At 35.1% G+C, this 20,848-nt stretch overlaps 1 protein-coding gene across 1 annotated transcript in view; it reads right to left on the bottom strand.

Annotated features, from left to right (window-relative positions):
• The window catches only part of LOC121296773 (gamma-aminobutyric acid receptor subunit beta-2-like), a 51,424-nt gene extending 35,008 nt beyond the window's left edge, over window positions 1–16,416 (bottom strand). Inside the window, exons 1-3 of the mRNA XM_041222550.1 lie at window positions 15,987–16,416; window positions 15,787–15,878; window positions 14,988–15,055 (exon numbers count right to left, since the gene is read on the bottom strand). Coding sequence (XP_041078484.1) covers window positions 14,988–15,055; window positions 15,787–15,878; window positions 15,987–16,069 — 243 coding nt within the window. The 5' untranslated portion in view covers window positions 16,070–16,416. The remainder of the gene's footprint in view (window positions 1–14,987; window positions 15,056–15,786; window positions 15,879–15,986) is intronic.
• Between the last annotated feature and the right edge of the window lie 4,432 nt (window positions 16,417–20,848).

The following is a 20,848-nucleotide window of genomic DNA, read 5'->3' as shown; positions in this document are numbered from 1 at the left end:
CAACAAGCTAGCAGCTATCACCAGCAGTTCTGCGCCAGTCAAACACTAATTAAATTAATCAGGATTTGTGAGATTAATTAAAATGGTTTGCTTTGCTTTGAACACAAAATGTTAGTTAACAAAAATGAACAACCATAAGTACGAATGAAATTATCTATAGTTATTTTTATTGATTATCATAATGTGAAATTGAAATCTGATGCACATGTTAGAAGCTCAAGTAATTTGCTTTGTATTTCCTTTTTTGTTTTAATCAGAAGTGTTCTAAAGTGATTTTTTTAAAAACTATTTTGCACAACAGTGTATTTGAATATTGAATCGAATGTTAAAAAAAAAGGTTGTTCTTTATTTTTCAAAAATAAAACGTCAATGCACAAATAAGAAATCAGGTTGCCAATTGCATCACTGTGATTACTCACCTTAATAAAATCTTCGCTACGCCACTGCTGCCAGGGTTTATTATTTAAAAATAAAAATATATATTTTTAAGTGGGTAGAGAATATGTAAATGTGCAGTTTATTTCAAATTTTCAAACCTTAATAACATAACAAAAGAGTGTCAGTCAGTGAAAATATGTGCTAAAGCGGAATGAATTTGATGTAGCCCTGTACAATGGCAAAAAGACAGCTACATTTGGAGTTTTTCTGCAACAAAAAAAGCTAAATCACCAACGCCAGAGACATCAACAGAAACTGAACCTGACTCTTCGTAGTTCAGAATGTTACTAACACCACGAGAGTGTGACGATACTTCCATTTCAAATGCTCAGATTATTGCAGGTGAAGCTGTTGATAAAAGAGACCCTTGCCAGTAAAATGATGTTTGCAGCTCTCGTGACAATCTGGCATAGAACTGCTTGTGATGAAAGATCTGGTAAGTATAGTGTTTACGACTAACACTTGTATAACTAATTTAACTAAATTCTTGACAACGCCATTTGCAGCCTGGAAAATAAGTTATTCTCACCATCTTTTTTGAAGGTTTGTATTTAATCACTTAACGTTACAGAGAAGAATCAGTTTACATTGTTACAATACGATAAACAGATTTAGCTGTGGTTTCAGTGTGAAGCTTTGACTCCGGAACCATTATCACCCAAACAGACTCTATTTCTCTACATTCTATTGTTCAACATTCTATTGTTGTCCTTTACCAAGTGAATGACACTGAATATGTGAATGACAATGTTATTTAAGTTCTAAAACCCCAAACGGTGGTCTCATATTTATAAACCTTTTGTTTGAATTCTACTTGTAAATTCCACTTGTGTTTGGTAATTTTGTAGCAATTTGGCTTGACATATGACGATGTACGTTTTGTGCCCACCCATTGTCTGAGCTGCAATCTTACAGTTAGCATTCATGCAGCTAGCACTGGTTACATTACTCTGCAGTTGAATCCCTAAAAATTAAATGTGTGCCTTTGCATACAGGTCAGTTCTTCACAAAGATTCAAGGAGTACATGATTTTATGGAGAGGTGTAAATTCAGAACAGTTTAATTAAGTGTTGTTGCTGGTGTCTTGAAGGAATTTACACAGAAAGAAACATTATATTCATTTGTTTTTGTCGATTGATGGAAACAACAAACAAGCATTTGTTGTTGATTTAAACATGTATTATACGACAGTGGAAATCGCTGCCCCACTTGCAAGTTGGTATATCCTACGATACACTGACATAGTAAAGAATAGGTATATCCTGCAATAAACTGAACATTAAAACGATGTGACTTCTTAAACATCTGTGTAGTGTAATGTTTAAAACATTTGGGATGATTGTTTGAAAAACACAGGTTCTAAGCCTGAAAAGCATCATTACATGGACTGCATTCCATTGCTAAGTTTGGCAGATGAAGAGGAAACCTTGGCTCTTCTGGTCCAGTCCTTCGTGGGACTTTGCTCCAACAAGTTCCTTAATTATTTAAACAAACATACTGAAAATAAAACATATGATTAAGTCATGGACTGGAAGTAGTTTGCCTCCTTAATCATAAAAGAGCACTCACACGCAATGATTCAGGCAATATATGATCACAAAACGGCAGCAACTGAGCAAAGTAATAAGTACTGCTGTGCAGAACACCCACCACACACCTACTCCAATTTATCAGCTCAGATAATCCCCTGACAGTTAGACATCTCTTGACAGGCGAGCAAAAAGAAAATCATCATCACTCATTAAGAGAATTTGAATACATGTGTGGAACGCGGGTCAGTGAATACCAAGACTGTTAAAGAATCCACTATAAATAGATTATATTCATCTAGAATAAAAAAAAGAAAATATTTTCCCAGCTAGATCTTCTGTTCACTGATGCAAGTTTTACTTATACTTTGAAATTCTATTACTGTTTCTGGGTCTTTGTGGTTGAGGTGTGAATTTATTGTTTTCATTGGTACCAGATGATACAGGTAGTTTAAAATGTATTACGAAAAACATATGTGTGTATGTGTGTATATATATATATATATATATATATATATATATATATATATATATATATATATATATATATATATATATATACACACGCATACTAATTAAATTAAATGTGTAGCATATGAAGGCTGGAACTATACAAGAAGAAAATAATTGCTTACAGATGAACCAGTTGACCGCATTGGCTCTAGCCTGCACATGCTTTTTAAACCTTGTACTTTCTGCTTTAAGGAATCAGTGGGAAACATGCACCACCCTTGTGTTGCCTTGGCATGACGCCATTGACAGCCAATGGCTCAATCTGTCTACTGCATGCCCATTCACTACTGTGTCATCTGCTTTTGCCATCTGTTATTAGACTATGTGCTGGTAAAGTAAATGTACTATTCACCAAAGAGATCTACTCATCCTGGCTGATCAAAATATTAAGGGCCGGACCAAAACAAAGTTAGCACTTAGCTAACAAGGACACGAAAGCATTCATGGTAATAAAACACAAGAAAAATTTGGAACCAAAACAAGCCCTTTTTCTCCCTTCAGAAAGCAGCTGTTTCTTGTTGACTACAAGACATTTGAGAACAAGAAGTGGTTTTCTGTCACCCAACAAAATCTACTCAATTCCAGCTATAAATCACATCACAAGACTTTCCCAGGACCGGATTTTATAGTCAACTGTAAACTTGTTGAAAGCTATTGCGTATTAAGCAAATAGCAAAAAAAAATTGCACTTAACATCCTACATTAGAAAAATCATGAAAACAATGTGGCACGCTCTCATAACAGTGACAGAACAATGCAACATGATGCTGCAGACATCGTGGAAACAAAGTAATTGCCAAGTGTGTGTGTGTGTGTGTGTGTGTGTGTGTGTGTGTGTGTGTGTGTGTGTGTGTGTGTGTTTGTGTGTGCATGTGTGTGGGTGTGTTTCTTTCAAACTCATTTTCAAACTCACTCCCTATTTTTCAATATTCTACACATAAAAGCATTATTATTATTATTATTATTATTATTATTATTATTATTATTTATTATTTATACTGCTGCTGCTAGTAGTAGTAGTAGTTGTATGTAATAACATTCACTGATATTCAAATGAAACAGTAGGACACAGATATTTTTATTTTTGTTTTTTCTGCCCTGGCTGTCTTCGCCTGCCTTTTCGCATGCTACCACTTCCACCCCTTCAAAAGGTCGCAAATACCGGCTGGGGATTGGTCAACAGCTGTTTTCATGTTGCTTTTGGCAGTCCCTCGTTCTCCTGTGAAACTTTTCTCCAACCCTTTCGCGTATTGGAAATGGCTAGTTTTCGTTTCGGGATAAAGAAAATGCGATATGGAAACTAGAGATATTATCGCATATTTTCGCAGGAACGATCAGGGTATGAATTGGTCCGGCCTTAAACCTGAACTGGTTTATGGTACTACAGGATAGGGCACAATAATGTTTGCTGCTCTATGCCTACATAACTGGACTCGCAGTCTTGAAGATATGGATGTTCTCTGTGACAATACTGTGTTATTTAAGGCACCTTATAAACAGCTACTGTCCATGGTACTGACATCTGTTTCACTGCCTTGCATGCAGGATACAAGCAATCAAAGCAGAATCATTTTAAAAGCTCAAACCGATTTAGTATATACACCTCTACACATTTATTCATAATTGATTTTTCTTTAGGCTGCTGACATGATTGTGGTAGCATTCATGTAGACTGGATATTTACCCAAGTACTGATGAAAATGCTCCACACCCTCCTTTTAAAGGTATCCCCAAAAGTTGCTTATTTCTTCCAGCACAAAATGAGCATAATCACTGGCATTACATGTGACAGCTCTATTTAACTCCACTGAAGATAACAGTATGGTTTGCATTTGCAATACAAAGGTAAGGTATAGCACAAGCAGTAGCAATGTGACCTTCTAATGTTCCCCTCAGGCAGGTTTTATTTTCTGGTGAGAGAGCATTTAATCTATAGTATAGTGATCCAATCCCCACTCTTTTTTCTTGAAGGGTATTTAGTGGTGGTGGTACTATATTGTGTGGTAGTTTGGAAAGCTAATTTAAGACCACAAAACATGGTTTGTGATTTTGCACCTAGACATTCTAAGAGAAAAGACCTGTACATTTACCCACTGCAACATCGTATATTCCTTCAATTTAGCATGTCAAGTGCCAGTGGTTAAATGCCAAGAGTTGATTGCGCAGGACAGATTGCATTTGAATGTGTACCATTTTTTCCTAAAATATTTTGCATATGCCAGCTATGACATTTTAGTGATATTCTACTCATGTAAAGGTGTTCTTAAGTCTTTAATTAAAACCATGCGCATGGTTAAAAGCAGACTTAATTTCTTCTTTAAAAATTCAAGTTTGTTTCTATGGCTTCTGGTCAAAGATCTCAAGGCAAAATGAAGAGAGAAAGAAGAAACCAAAAGAGGAATATTTTTAAAAATAAAAAATAAACGCTGTGAAAAAAACACAGCTTGTAACACAGAAAAAGGGGAATGTGGAAGATGATTGGAGCAAAGGAAAATAATGAAGTAAGAAAAGATGGGCAATATAAAGAAAGGAAGGAAGAAAGGCTATCTGTCAGAGAAGCAGATACTGTTAGAATTCGTGTGATTGTTCATTAAAAAACAGATAAAATTTACTTGACCCGAACAACCATTTATTATATAAAGATGTAGAGATGCCTTGCTGTGTTTTATCGTGAAAAGGAAGGTGACAGATGGACATGGTTAAATATGGAATAAATAAATATATGCTACAAGCTGTTTACACATTTATTTTATACTCCTGTTTTTTTTTAAATTGCATTACAATATTATATATATATATATATATATATATATATATATATATATATATATATATATATATATATATATATATATATATATATATAGATAGGTCACAACCCCATACTATTAGTGTTAGGGGGGTATGGTCGGATGTACACAATAATAAACACAAAAAAAGAAATGTAACATATATTTTCATTATCAGGAACAGAATTATAACTTATAGCTAGGTTCCGAAAAAGCCATTTGAAAACACTCAGGACTCTCGGTTGGAAAAGACCTTCTGCTTACCTTTCAAAAGATTGCACCCTACTTTAAAAGTGGGATATGTTTTAGGCATATTTTTAGAGCACAGCAGCTGATTTGCATTTCTTTGTCACAGCATTCTGTTCTTAGCATCATAAATATTACATAAGAGAGCCATCCAGTCTACAGAAATATCCATTACTATTCAACCGAACCAACAGCATACAGTATATTGCAAAGAAAGCAGCATCTCTATTGTATTCATATCAGGACAGTCTGTTAAGGCTGAGTAGCATAATAGACATACCTAACATAAACCCCCTTATTCTATATCTTCAATGTCATATATTTGGCATTCAAAGCATTTGTAACTAATTAATTATTTAACTGGTTAATCAATAAGCAACCAATAAGCTGTTCCATCATATACATTGCATTATTAATAACAGTCTTAAGAGCACACATTAATAAGGTATCAAATAGTGTTGTGCTGACATACAAGGTTGTACGCAGTTCTGGTAACAACGCATGTCACAGTGACAGAAGTATTAGAGACATAATGTGTGTCTTTTTAAAAAATATGAGAGTTTAGGGGGCATTTTAGGGTTAATCACCTCTGGCCATATCATTTCCACTATCCAGAAATATTGTATTCTTAAATTCCACCAATAACAACAAACTATTGGTTATTTTTCTTGCATATTTCTGATAAAAATTAGTTACTGTATGCATTTGCTGTTTTGAACTCAATGTTCTGAAATGTCACCTGATATAATACCAGCTCTTTCTATATGAGAGAGCTGTGCAATACTGTGCCATGGAGCCTAGGGCAAGTGTTGTGTCATAGTTCTGGGATTAAGAAAGTACAGTAAATGGTTGGATTCATGCTTTAACTTCAATAGCCACTTCCAATTCTCTCGGGCTCTGTTACATCTTCCAAAGTGCAAAGCATTGTTTTCGAGCTTCTTATGAAGGTATTGCAGCTGCAAGCTACCTAGGTCACAGCTGTTGCAAAATCAGATATCAAGGAGAAAAAATTGAAATGTTGCAAGATTATATTGATTTTTTTTTTTTTTTACTACAAATTACTAAAAAGCAAATAATATTAATTAAAAAATGTACCTCTCAGGACACGTCTTACAGGAAAATAAAAAGTGAAAATGATGTCACCTAATTAAATAACCCTACAGAAGAAAGCTTAAGCTTACATTACATAAATGATAAGATAAACTAATATATGTTATGTATTCACTATTTGATATATATTATATTATATATATATATATATCTATATATCTATACCATCCATCAACACACTGTGTGTGTGTGTGTGTGTGTGTGTGTGTGTGTGTGTGTGTGTTTTCCTACACAGGACAACACATTTCCTACTCATTTGAACCTTAATGCTGGCATTTAACTTAGTACATATCACATGGGCATTATGTGATAGATAGCATGGGTATTATGTTTTAGTTAGAGCCTGCTTTCATACCAATAATAAACATATTGGGCGCTAGCATCTTAAAAAGGGTGACCGTACATCAAGAAAATCTTATTATGAATTTGGAATAAGAGAAAGACTGTGATGTATTTAGTGAATTCTATTAAAAAGATCAGTGTGGAATAGTGGCGGGCAGGCAGTCAAGGCTGGTCAGCAGCAGAAATAGCAAAGCCAGACATGGAACTGCAGTTAAAGTGCTTTGGCACACTTTTATTCAACAAAACAATTCAAATACAGGAACAAGGAAAAAGTTTAAACAAAAACCCTACAAAACTACCACCAACAAAGAACATGACCTTCCCCTTGACTTGCCTATGACTGCCTGACCATATATCTTCTTACATCATACACACAATTGTGGATGACCTGAAGTTATAACATAGCTTGAGACCTAATGTGTATGGAAGTTAGACCCTAGTAGTAGTTTTTTTTGTCTCAAAGATAATGTCAGGTTAAATTATCGATTATAAAATGGTCAAAATATATCCCTGAAACAGGTGTCTGAACATCTTGTAGAAATGTTGGTGAGTCTAATTATAGCCAATGTTATTATAAGATGTGCAGAAATCGATGTAGTTTATAATATAATACAAATGCAGTAGCAATACAAAATGCAGGTAAGTGCATATTGGCAGAGATACATATTAAACCAACACATTGGTAAAACCATTCTAAACAGCAGAATCTAAACCCAGAACATAATTGTGATGTCTATGAATGCTTTGGTGACCAGTATCCTCCCACAGTTCATTTTCCTTCCACTGGATCTCAGTGCTTTTAAAGAAAATGGCACAGAGCTGGCATGGTACAGTCTGACCAGTTAACCCCCAGAAGACATCCTGCAGTTATTTCTCCATTTAGACGTTGTATTGTGAAAGGCCTGAGTCTGGTAAATATACACTGTAGGAAATGCTAATGCTGAAGAATGAGGTCTGACAAATAGTAGTTTAAATTCTTATGTTACAATTAGAAGGTGTTAGCAACTTTAGAAAACTGTTGTGCCACTTAGATACACAATTTAGGGCTTGATTTAGTCAATACCCCTAACCTATTACCCTGTATCACCATGTGATTTTTATACTAAATCATACCAGTCTAACACTGTAATTTGCTAGGTTGCTTCTCACAAGTGCCAGTTTTGAAAAAAGCAAAGCCAGTGACATACTTTCATCGCACAGACACTGTCAAGAAGAAATGACCTAGGATGTGAAACAGTAATAGTCTACCTGGAAATAAGGCATGCAAATTAATACCTTTGTTTAAACTAGCATTGTTGACAATGTCATTTTTGAGTGCACTTTTGCTGCAGAATGTGCTTCCATAGCAAATAAACCCCTTTAATGTGACTCAGTTGGTTTGCGTCCAAGTTACAGGAATACTGTGTCTATATTATTTGCATTTAAAACAAAATTGTTCTTAAGCGCACATATGTTTAATCAAGGAGAACTACCACTCACTCAGTTTACAACAGAGAGAGAGAGAGAGAGAGAGAGAGAGAGAGAGAGAGAGAGAGAGAGAGAGAGAGAGAGGAGGGTTGTTTTTAAAGTTTGATAGGGCATGACTGCCAGAATCTGTCAACATGTAATCAGATTCCTGGCTCTCAAAGCCTACTGCTAACAGTATATGCATAAAAATCTCCAATGTGTGCTCCACATTCCAAGCTGCAATATGCAAAATACAAGGTCATGCTTATTTTATACAAAGTCCCCAAGTATTTCAATGTTCTTTTCAAATGAAATACTCAAGGGTAATATGAGAACCTAACATAATCTAACTTTTCTAATTAGACTGCTTTACTTTTGCTTTATAAATGTGTATATGCTTTAAAACACCCGACACAACACCCAAAAACACCAAACCAATATATCTGTAGAGATTCCTTCTAAGCAAGCTGATACAGCTCATGCATCACTACAAAAAATATGAATCAGTAATACCACAGCAAAAAAAGATGCTGTTATGCTATGACAATTATTTAGACAATCATAAATACAAAGGATTTAAAAGGGAAGTATGATGGCCACCATATGACTGTAAAAACTACCAGCTATTGGCTACAGCAATTCTATCCGCTCAACAAAGGGAGCATTTTGTGTTTTGGGGGGGTCACATGTAGCTTTGGGGTTGCAGGTTAGCATTACAGCGAGACACCTAACAAATGCCTAAAACAGTTACAAACTTGGCTAAGCTCACTTTAAATATCGCTCTTTACTTTCTACAGATCAGTAGATCAAACAAAATAATAATCTAATTGTGTTCGGGGGTGTATGTGGAATCATTGCGGCCCCAATTATTGTCTACTCCTCCTTTAGCCTTTGGTCAACGTACACTTGTACAGGTACTGAAGTACCCTCAATGTGCAAGCAATAAAAAGTTAAACCTGAAACCAACAAATGTACTTTTATGTGTAGTTCTCTTAACTGTAGGAATGTACAAAGGAAAACTCCTGAATATGAATTAGGCCGTATTGATGTAAGTCTTATCAAAAAGTATACCAACTGCAAGACCAAATAGTAGATTGGAAACCAGTAAGATTTAAAGCAAGACACAATCTGTAACAACAGGATACTGAGGGCAGCATAGGATTTAAATAAGTGATCCTTGTAATCCAACTCTGATAAGTAGATGCGAGACCTTGAATTGTTCTGTTTTAGGGTTGCCAAACCCCCCACCTTTCACAAGAACTGGATTGTTCTTAAATGTCTATGCACAGTACAATATTGATTACTAGTTTTACTTAAAAGACAAGAGGTTGGTTGGCAATGATACAGAAGGAATTGTATCATGCACAAGTGTCTTTCCATCTTAAATGGCTCTCAATTCAGACCTGCATCCGGTCTAATACATTCCCTATAAGCAAGACAAACATCAGCTGGGCCCTCCACATAACTACAAATGTTTCACTATAAAATAAAAAGTTAGAATTTTCCTACAACCTTTTTGTTTCTCCTTCCATTATAAAAAAGACACGATAACCGCATTTTGCTTTCTTCCTTCCATTGTGACCAAACCTCATTGAACTAAAAGCCTAGACCAAAGCTTTTTGTGTAGTCTTACTATGGGATAATGTGTATTTTCTGTGCAACTTATTCCATACATTTTAATATAATGTTGCTGTTCTTGTCTAAATAATGTTTAGAAAAAACTCAGAAGTCAAAAAGTAATCTGTTCGTAATCACTGGTTTCATAAATGTCAAGCTCGTTTCTGCATTGTACCCAGCTGTTAGGCTCTGCCATGCAAGTTGTCAAGCATAATTAATTGCAACCCAGGTGCTGGGTTCATCACCGTGAACGCTTCAAGTCTCTCAGTGTAGGTTTCCTGACTGCTCAAATGCATTGATAATGTGAGGATGGGGCAGTGACCTCATGATGATGAAATTGATTAACACATAACTTTGCTTCCTAGAGTTCCATGGCCTTAAGTCTAAACTTGCTGGACCTGGTTTCTTTCTGGTCTCTTCTTTCATGTGCCAGTCCCTGCTACCATTATTTATGACTGTTTGTCATTCATCGTGGCTTTATTTTATTCATCTGAAGGCCGTTTGAAGTAATTCAATATGAAAAAAAAACTAGAACAGACATTCTGATTGGAACATCATTATCAGGAGCAATCAAAAAGTGATTCACCAAGCCCTCTAACATCTTCCAAAGAGAAGCAGTACTAGTCAAAAACAAGCTTTTGCTGCTCAATCTCTGTAAACGGTGATGGACGTCTGATCTTGTATCTCAGGCCCAAAACCAAGGTGACACCATAGTCATAACAGTATATGTATGGCAGCGCTGTGAACTTTGATTTAATTTACCGGTAGGCCTCAGTGGGTCTATTCTACTTAATTTTCTTTAAACAAATATATCAACTGAACTTTGACTTGTTACTTTTGAACAAACAACAAATAGCCACAATTTAACCAGTCACCCCATATGCATCTATCAGTCTACATTCATGATGCCATTAAAAAATAAATAAATAAAAATAAGGAAAACTGCTCAATCCTCTGCCAGTTATAAAAATAGAAACAAAAAAGCAGCTTAAATAAGCACATGAATTAACAACAAAAGTTGCATCCTTAGCTGTAGCTAAAGATTCCCTCTATAAGTATCTATCAGTTTAGCAAAGACAGAATGTGGCCAACAAGGGTCATTCCGATCAATGTTTTTGTTCCAACCATGTCCAGTAATTGTTTAATTGAAACAGCAAAACCCCTATCAAAATCATTATCAGTTACATGCTGAATTATTACCACTAAACCCCATTGACCAGAGTTGTGAAGATAGAAAGATGAGCCTGAATGTTATCGGTTAAGGTTTACATAAAATTTGATATAAAGTAGTAGAATACTAAGAGAAACAATTGGAAGAGAAAAGTAAATGTGGAACAATAGGACAACCTGCCACCAACAAAGAACATGACCTTCCCCTTGACTTGCCTATGACTGCCTGACCATATGTCTTCTTACATCATACACACAATTGTGGATGACCTGAAGTTATAACATAGCTTGAGACCACATCTCCCCTTTGGTCTAAGGTTGAGCTTCAATGCAACATGAATGTGTAATTCTATAACATTATCCCTGGACCTTTAGCAGTGCAATTAGCATAAAATACCCTCCAAAGCTACATTTGTGAAAAGGTGCTGTGCCCTCACCAGGAGCAGCTGTCATGCTATTAATAAGGATGTGATGCAGCTGCATTCTACAATGTCTAAAAATGTTAATAATATGAGCTTGTCTAGACAAAAGGTGAGTTCCAGTACAGAAACCGAAGGCAACAAAGCAAAAGAGCACAGCACTGGCAATTCAAGAGACATGTCAGTGAAACAACAGGAACTCCTTTCCACACGTCACTTTTTACTGAGACGTTGTGGGGAGGTGTGGGGAGGATTCTCAAAGAAGTGCAGGGAAAAGCCAATGAGAAACTTGGTCAATTGACTTTAAGCTTGAGCTTAAAAAATATCAACTAAGGAGAGGCACTCTAGATTGCGAAAGTTGGCCTAAGTAAACTTCAAAGGAGGCCCCTTTCCATTGTGGCTGGTGTAATTGTATATAATATATATATATATATATGACCCATTCAGCTCCTCAAGACCATCACTTTCAATTCAAACACAAAATGTCTCGTTTTCAATCACTCGACAACACCCACAGTGCAGAAATGTTCATTAATGATAAACAAAATGAGAATATGTTAAAAAAAAAAAATTAAATCATGTGAAGCTGCAGAAACGGATAACGACACAGAAAGTCTGTACAGCACTGAAACATTAGATTTAAAAAAAATCTGAACTGTAATACTGAACCTCATCTTCTTTTATATTAGGGTATCCATGTATTACAAAAAATAATAGATGGGCCTCTTCACAAAAGACACTGTCAAAATATTTAAGGTGAGTACTGATATATATAATTATATATATATAATGATATATCTATGTATTATATTATATATATATATTATATATAATATATAGATATATATATATATATATACTAGAGAGGTTTTCAATACTTAAAATTACAGAAGAGAAAAGATTGTAAAAATCTGTGTGTACTTTTACATAATCACAAGGCCCTCTATTTAATGCAGCCAGCCTGTATAGATTTCTCCAAAATTGTATTGTTGCACAACATATTAGTTGAAAGTATTAGAGTAGGACGACAATCCAATACTGTGAGACAGATGCTTTGTTTGACAGTAACAAGGTTGGGAATCCCAGTCAGAGTGAACTGCAGTGGGATATAATATGTACTGTAAACCAGAGGCATACACAGTTTCTTTCATTATAATGTTAGAATGTGGAACTGTAGGGCTCCTTAGAAGTTATAATTGAATATCACACTGTTGTCTATAATGAATTGAACAAAGAAGCAAAGTAAAAAGTTAGCAAACACAAGGTAAAAACTTCCTAGGGCAGTTACCAGGTAAAAACTTCCTATCGCAGTTACCAGGTAAAAACTTCTTAGAACAGTTAGGCTGTAAAAACTTCTTAGAACAGTTAGAATGTAAAAACTTCTTAGGGCAGTTAGTTGTCTGGTCTTTTAAGGTCAACGGATTGAAATGTGGAATCCTGAAATCTGGAATGCATTTCACAGGATTAAAATCAATTCTTAGTACTTAATACACTACAACTTTACTATAATAACTGATAAGCTCCCCCAACAAAAATACAGTGAGGCTTAAACCAGATGGCTGTCAAAATAAAATGATACCAGACAAACAAGAATAGTTTTGATGGATAATCAGTGTAATGCATACCAAGAAGGTCATGGACCTTATGACAGGGTTTTACAACTGTACTGATAGCTGTCGCTCATGGGTTTCCTTTAAGAACACAACGCAAATGTGGAGTGGTAATGTCCAAAAGCATGTCTAAACACCTTGCCTGGGGTCTATTTAATACATACTCTTGAGTCTTCTCTCAACTACTGATACAGGCCAATGCATAAGAAGAAAGCAAAAATAATCAAAAGAAAATAGGGACTCATTGGTGTTATAATTCAGATACAGCATGGTGCACCAATTTATAATATTCTGTTTATTACTTCGGCTCTTTGATGCAATTCATTTTTCAAATGAAACTTTAATTTGGCAAATGCTATTTGAGCTATTGTGTCAGTTCTAAAAACAACTAGCATAATTTCTCTTATGAATAACCTTTATGAGTTGTCATCCCTGTTCTCCGTGTTACATACATTTTAACATAATATGAACAACATCAGAAATCTTATTTTATATTAGCACAGTACATGTATATTGGATTATTTAATTTTTCTATGCAATGTTTACATTTTTATATTTTAACATGGTTTTGTCATTGGTTCATTTTTTTATTTTTTATTTTTTTTTGCTTTCTTTCCCTGAAGCTTTGTATTTAATTTATGGTTTTGTTTTATTTTATTTTATTTCTATATGTTGTTATATTTGTAATATTGGTGGCTTTATTTTCTGTACTGCAGTGCAACTGTACCCCATAATATTTATGGGCCCTATGTTCCACTTAAATTGCAACTCGTTCATATTTAAAATGTCTTTCAATGACTATGGATTATTACTAAGATGACGAAGATGTGGAGTAAATTTACAATTCCAGATATTTATATTTTCATTAGTGGTATACAGTAAATGTGAATATTGTTGTACTTTATGATTTCTACAGTAGTAGTTCAATTTAAAACATTAATATGCTTGTACTGCTATATTGCTGTAGCTTATTTGACTGAATTGAGATCTTCATTGTTCATTTATTTAGTTATCTGTCTTAAAACAAATCGTCAAATAATAATAATAATAATAATAATAATAATAATAATAATAATAATAATAATAACCTTATTTTACAGGATCTAACTTACTTTATATGCAATTCAGCATATTGATCACTAGGGGGTGCTCTTGCATGAAGCAAAACTTCTGTTTCCTTGCACAGTTCCTCTGTAACATTGTGACAGATGAAATATTTGCTTAACACTGCTACATTATGTTCTTGCAATTGTTACATAGCCACGCTGTCAATAAAACTAGATATCGTAAACGCAGGATGACTCATAATTCAAATATAACATATTTGAGTTGCTATGGTAGTTGCTGCCATTTTAGCATTGTGTCGATGTTCTTATGATCATCTTGGAGAATGAACTTCCATAATGAACCGGATTTACAATATAACGTAGACAGTCTGGGTATGTTCTTCGTGCTTTGAAACGAATGCTTTAAAACACGGTCGAGTACCAATATACGAGGAATTACAGTCAGAAATAGAGCCTAAATGAAATGAATACATCGCGTTGAAGAAAATGCACGAGTAAGTAAAAGGGATATGTGTGAATAAATATGTCGTTTTTATGGTGCGACCCACAAAGAATAAAATACATGACATAAAAATAACTAACACATTTTGGGTAAACAATGTTGCTTATAACTATACTCAGCCCACTTTAACATCTGTGTATCAAGGACCGTATCCAGGAATCATTAGGGAAAGGATAATTGAATACTCACCATATTGACTTCAGATACCATATCTATACTGGCAATGTCTATATTCATGCCAACTGCCACCGGGGGACCTGCAAGCCAACAAAATGGTCCGCAATGTTATCTTTTTCAATCACTTAACTATTTCTATAAGGTGCTTTTATAATAAACTGCCTGGCATTACAATTCCAAAACCATTAACTCATTATCAGCCAGACACCTACACAGCATGCGTTAAACGTTGCATTACAATAAATCTGAACATTAAGACAGAAAAACATACACTAGCTTTCCGATTCCTGAATGCACAAAACAGTAAAAAGCAATCGTTTGCCTGCCTCTGAACACAGTTAATCTGTTGTGCATTTGAGTTCAAAATCGTATTCCCAATGCTTTATATAATAGGCTTGTCTTACATTTTTAAAGGGCATTTTCTACCTGAGTATAAGATCACTAAGTATTCACGGGTCCAGTTTTTCTAAACATGAAATGTCAAAAACAGATACGAGCAGACATTTTAAATTACAAGACGTAGTAAATCTTGGACCTTTTACATCTTGTACATCTAACTCAACGAGATACTGTTTATTAAAGCTGGTCACAGTCCAGTAATGTTTAAGACAGAAGCTATTAAAGAAGACTGCTCGTGCCTGGCCCGATCGTTGAAATACAGCTATATCCATTAATATAATTGAGAGGTATATATGTGCTTAACTTTGTGATCAGCCCTGGCACATACAATTCACACAATCCAACAACAACTGAAACACGTTAAATGGTTACAATTTCAAGGAATTAGAACCTTATTAAATCGTTTAATTACCTCCAAAATCTGGCCTCAAGCGAATGTCATATCCTTTCAACAGTCTATCCACAGTTTCTTTTACCAGTGACATATTGCTAGGGTCATTGACGCTAGAGAAAGGAAAGAGGTACATTCTTAGATGCAGAGGTTTCTATATGTAATATTATAGTATATTATAGTGTATACAGTCATACAAAGTAATGCACATCTACACCTACCTTTGCGCACAGACCACTGCCACTATTAAGGGAAACGTCCAAAAACCAAAGTTGCTCCTTTTCCTGATTCTCAACATCGTCATAGTTTTTATATGATTTAGGATTTCAGTGAAGACAGAAGAGAGATCCAACTTATTCTGGTCAGTGCAGTAATTCCAATGTGGAGCGCATGCGCACACACTACCACAACATCAAGGAGCAACGGCTGCTGATGCTGGTGGTGGAGCAATTTCCCTAGCAGAAAAAAAAAATAATAATTAAAGGGGAATGGGAAGACTAAATCAAGATTAACACAAGCGGCAGACATACATAAGTAAAATGACTTATGAAGGATGGCAGTCGTTGCCTTTTCAAAGCAAGGGTACATCAAATTTGATTAGATGTATTTATTTCGACTGCAGGCAGTATGAGACGATCAAGTCGTGTAATATCTGTCTTACACAACTGGTGATGGTGGTAGGGGGAGGATCGAAATGGCCATACCGATTTCCATTTCTCCAAAACTCACTTGGAAGTAAAACGCGGTTATACGGATTGCCTGTAGTTTTAGAACAAACTAATTACCTTATGTGAGGAGAGCAATATGCTTCTATGCTATGTTGTTAGTATATATTTAAAAAGTCGAATGAATGAACATTTCATTTTCGAGGTACAATGTAGGTTACATACCCCCACTCTAAATAAATACATACATATTATTGCAATAGATGGATTCAAAGAGATAAATTAACCCAACTCCCCGCACAAAGGAGATACCACACTAAGGTGAATAGGGGATACCATTTTTAATACGCTCATTTTATAAATATCTTTCTTAAGGGGGTCGGGGGGGGGGGGTCGGTAGTGGTATAAATAATAATAGGAAAACGGGGATTAGATTACAATTATACAATATTGAAATACAACAGCACTGTATCATGACACAAAGAAACACCTGGTAACATTAAATGCATTCATAAATAAAAACAACGACCATGAAATAATGCTGGGCGGTGATGAAAAACAGTGGTCAACATGCTGTGTGTGGGAGTGGTGGCATTTTGATTTTAAATGAATTTACTTTTTTTTTTCTATAAGTCGTTTCCAGCCAAAACCTGAATGTCTGCCTTTTGCTAGAATGAACTCTGTGAAACAAACCGATTCTCAGCATGTTCGGATCAGCTCAGGTTTTCCTATGAGGTTAAAGTGATCTCCTAGAGATATTCTAAACAGTAGTTTAGAACAGGAGTTTTATTTAAAAGGGCTACCCTATTGTCATGCTTTGCGTGTTGATGTGACCCTGAACAGGTTACCGTTTTAGTTTTTGCACGGTATTTGTAAACTTTTTCCATGCTTTTTCCATGGTTATAACATAATGTATCACTGTTCTTTACATTGCTTTGCTATGCTTCACTATGCTTTCACTAGGCTTTATTACACTTTGCGAGACACAATCATAAGCTTCTGTTTCATTCTATCATCAGTCTAGATGCGTAGGCGACGGATCAATACCAGATAGAAGGACAAACAGCTACTAAATAAAGCCGATAATGCTTTCATTACAGATGTAATATAGTTCCCTTGACAATTACATTCAATAGGCTACAGAGGGTTTGTAGGCCGCTAACCATGGAAGTATAAGTTTCAACTCCAGAAGAGATAATAAACATATGACTGACAAGCACGTTCTCACTCACTCGTCGTGTGTTGGTTACACTGGCTGAACTCGAAACTCATCTTGACGTTTGTTCTTACAATACAATATTGCTCAGAATGCTAAGCAAAGGCAAAAAAAGGCTGTGGACCACTACTGCTGTCGTAATGGAACAAGTAAATCCTCGAACGATTTAAATGCTGGCTGTTATGCTTGGAGAACTGCACAGCTCGACACTTTGATTCGTGATGTAGGAGTCAATGAGTCACGCGGGTCTTACATTCGCAGTGTCACTCGCCATAGCTGCTTCAGAAGCTTTGCTCATAACCCTAGAAAGCAACTGTGGTTGGTATGAATTGAATCCAAAGGAAAAAAAAATAACTTAATCTTATACAGAAATAATAGGGTGTAACAGCGATACTTGGCACCCACCTGCAGGATTTGTGTATATTTTCATCAGTTTGCTATAGTAGTGGTACTGGATACTGAGTATTCTATATCTAGTCATAGATTGGTGTGGTCCTGTCCACCTTGCAAAGGTGCTTAATGCATATTGTATAATAAACCTGATTTAAACCCACTGCATCAACTCACTGCAACACATAATCTGTGATAAATTAAATTGATGATTTATGAAGCTGTAGAGCAGGGGTGGGCTAACCCTGGTCCTGGAGAGCCACAATCCTGCACGTTTCTGGTATCTTTAAATCATCAGTAGCTAAAGACCTGAACATTTTTTTTTTTTTTTTGTATTGACCAATTAAGAAAATAATTGGTTCAATTAAGAAATTAAAAATTCTGTGGAACGAAAACCCAAAGATCCTGCGGCTCTCCGGGACCAGGGTTGGCCACCCCTGCTGTAGAGGTATAAAGTAAACCATTCGATAATTTACAGAACATACATTTTAAACTAGTTTTCTCGTTATCTGTATCATGTGGTACCAATGGAAACCATAAATTCACACTTCAGCCACAAAGACCCAGAAACAGTAGAATTGCAAAGTATAAGTAAGTTAAGTACAACTTGCTTCAGTGAACAGAAGATCAAGCTGGGAAAATCTTTTTTTGTATTATTGTTCTAGATGAATATAATCTATTTATAGTAGCTTCTTTAATAGTTATTTTATTATTCACTGGACCACTTTCCACAAATGTATTCAAATTATCTTAATGAGTGATATATATAAATTCAAACACAATAGGGGCCCCGTGTACTGCCATACTGCTTAATAGTTGAACACTTTTTGTGCTGTGGTTATCTAACACAATGGTGGTGTTGTTTTTAACATTATTGTATTGCACTTTTTAGGCTACATGTAGATAACCCAGAACTGCATGCGAACAATCCATTCATATCCATGCATATCTCTTTCAACCCATCTGTTTTGAATTTAGCTCATCATTCATAATGTAAGTCACACAAATTATCTGACTCATTGGAACAGTGCTGCTTAAATGTACGTACAACACAATGAACTAAGCGATATTCGGGGACCCTAATGCTGATATCAGTGCATATAGGCTACAGCATAAGTGTATAACACCACTCCGATATCGATGTTATGAGTGCTTCTATAAATCCTAGAGCCTTGTAACAGCGTGTTTTGTAAGCACAGTGCATAATCACATCTTAGCATGGAGACACATTACATCAATTTAAGTTAAATATTTCAGTTGACTGGTGTCTTGTCTGGACTGTATGTTGAGCATCAGACTTTTTCCGTGGGCATGCATCCATTTCTGGAAAGAGCTGTGATGACATTCCTGGGACTGTACTTTCACACCTACAATCATTACTGTTGGTTTAGCACTTGAGGTCAAATGCGTTATTCATTATTTGGCAGACGACTAGGCACACTAAAAACTTACCAGTAGGGTTTAGGTTACTTTTGCCAATTTTAGCTGTTATTATTATTAATAATAATAATAATAATAATAATAATAATAATAATAATAATAATAATAATAATAATAATAATAACAAAACAATTGTGCACATAAGGCTGTAATTCATTTTAAAAATGAATTGCATCAAATATATATATATACACACACACACACACACACACACACACACACACACACACACATACATATACATATAATGAGATTTTTCTTTTGATTATTTTTGTTTTGTCTTGCATGTTTATCCATGTAAAAGAAAGCACCTGTCTTGTTTTATATTTCTTCTTATGCATTGGCCTGTATCAGTAGTTGAGAGAAAGACTCAAGAGTATGTATTAAATAGACCCCAGGTAAGGTGTTTAGACATGCTTTTGGACATTACCACTCCACATTTGCGTTGTGTTCTTAAAGGAAACCCATGAGCGACAGCTATCAGTACAGTTGTAAAACCATGGAATAGGATCAGTATTAAGAATTGATTTTAATCCTGTGAAATGCATTCCAGATTTCAGGATTCAACATTTTAATCCGCTGACCTTAACAGACCAGACAACTAACTGCCCTAAGAAGTTTTTACCTTCGAACTGTTCTATGAAGTTTTTACCTGGTAACTGTCCTAAAAAGTTTTTACCTGGTAACTGTGATAGGAAGTTTTTACTTTGTGTTTGCTAACTTTTTACTTTGTTTCTTTTTTCAATTCATTATAAGCAGCAGTGTGATATTCAATTATAACTTCTAAGGAGCCCTACAGTTCCACATTCTAACATTAAAATGAAAAAAAAATAACTAGGTATGCCTCTGGTTTACAGTACATATTATATCCCACTGCAGTTCACTTTGACTGGGATTCCCAATCTTGTTACTGTCAAACAAAGCATCTGTCTCACAGTGTTGGATTGTGGTCCTACTCTAATACTTTCAACTAATATGTTGTGCAACAATACCATTTTGGAGAAATCTATACAGGCTGGCTGCATTAAATAGAGGGCTGTGTGATTATGTAATAGTACACAAATATTTGTACTATGTAGAAAAGAGAGAACATTTAAACCTCATAACTATTGGAGAATCATGTTATATATATATATACACATTACATGATTCGCCAACAGTTATGAGGTTTAAATGTTTTCTCTTTTCTACATAGTACAAATATTTGTGTGCACATAATAAAGCTGTAATTCTAGAGAGTGGCTGTGACACATAAATCAGTACTTTATCAGCATCACAAGAAACACGTCACTAGAACCCAATAGGTCTGTACAATTACAGCCTTGTATGTACAGTTTTGGTGTATATTATTTGTTATAATGCAATGTTGTAA

Source organism: Polyodon spathula, chromosome 22 (assembly GCF_017654505.1).
Source record: "Polyodon spathula isolate WHYD16114869_AA chromosome 22, ASM1765450v1, whole genome shotgun sequence".
In the NCBI taxonomy this organism is placed as follows: Eukaryota; Metazoa; Chordata; class Actinopteri; order Acipenseriformes; family Polyodontidae; genus Polyodon; species Polyodon spathula.
The sequence above is the reverse complement of the archived record's forward strand: the minus strand, read 5'-3'. Positions and strand labels throughout refer to the sequence as shown.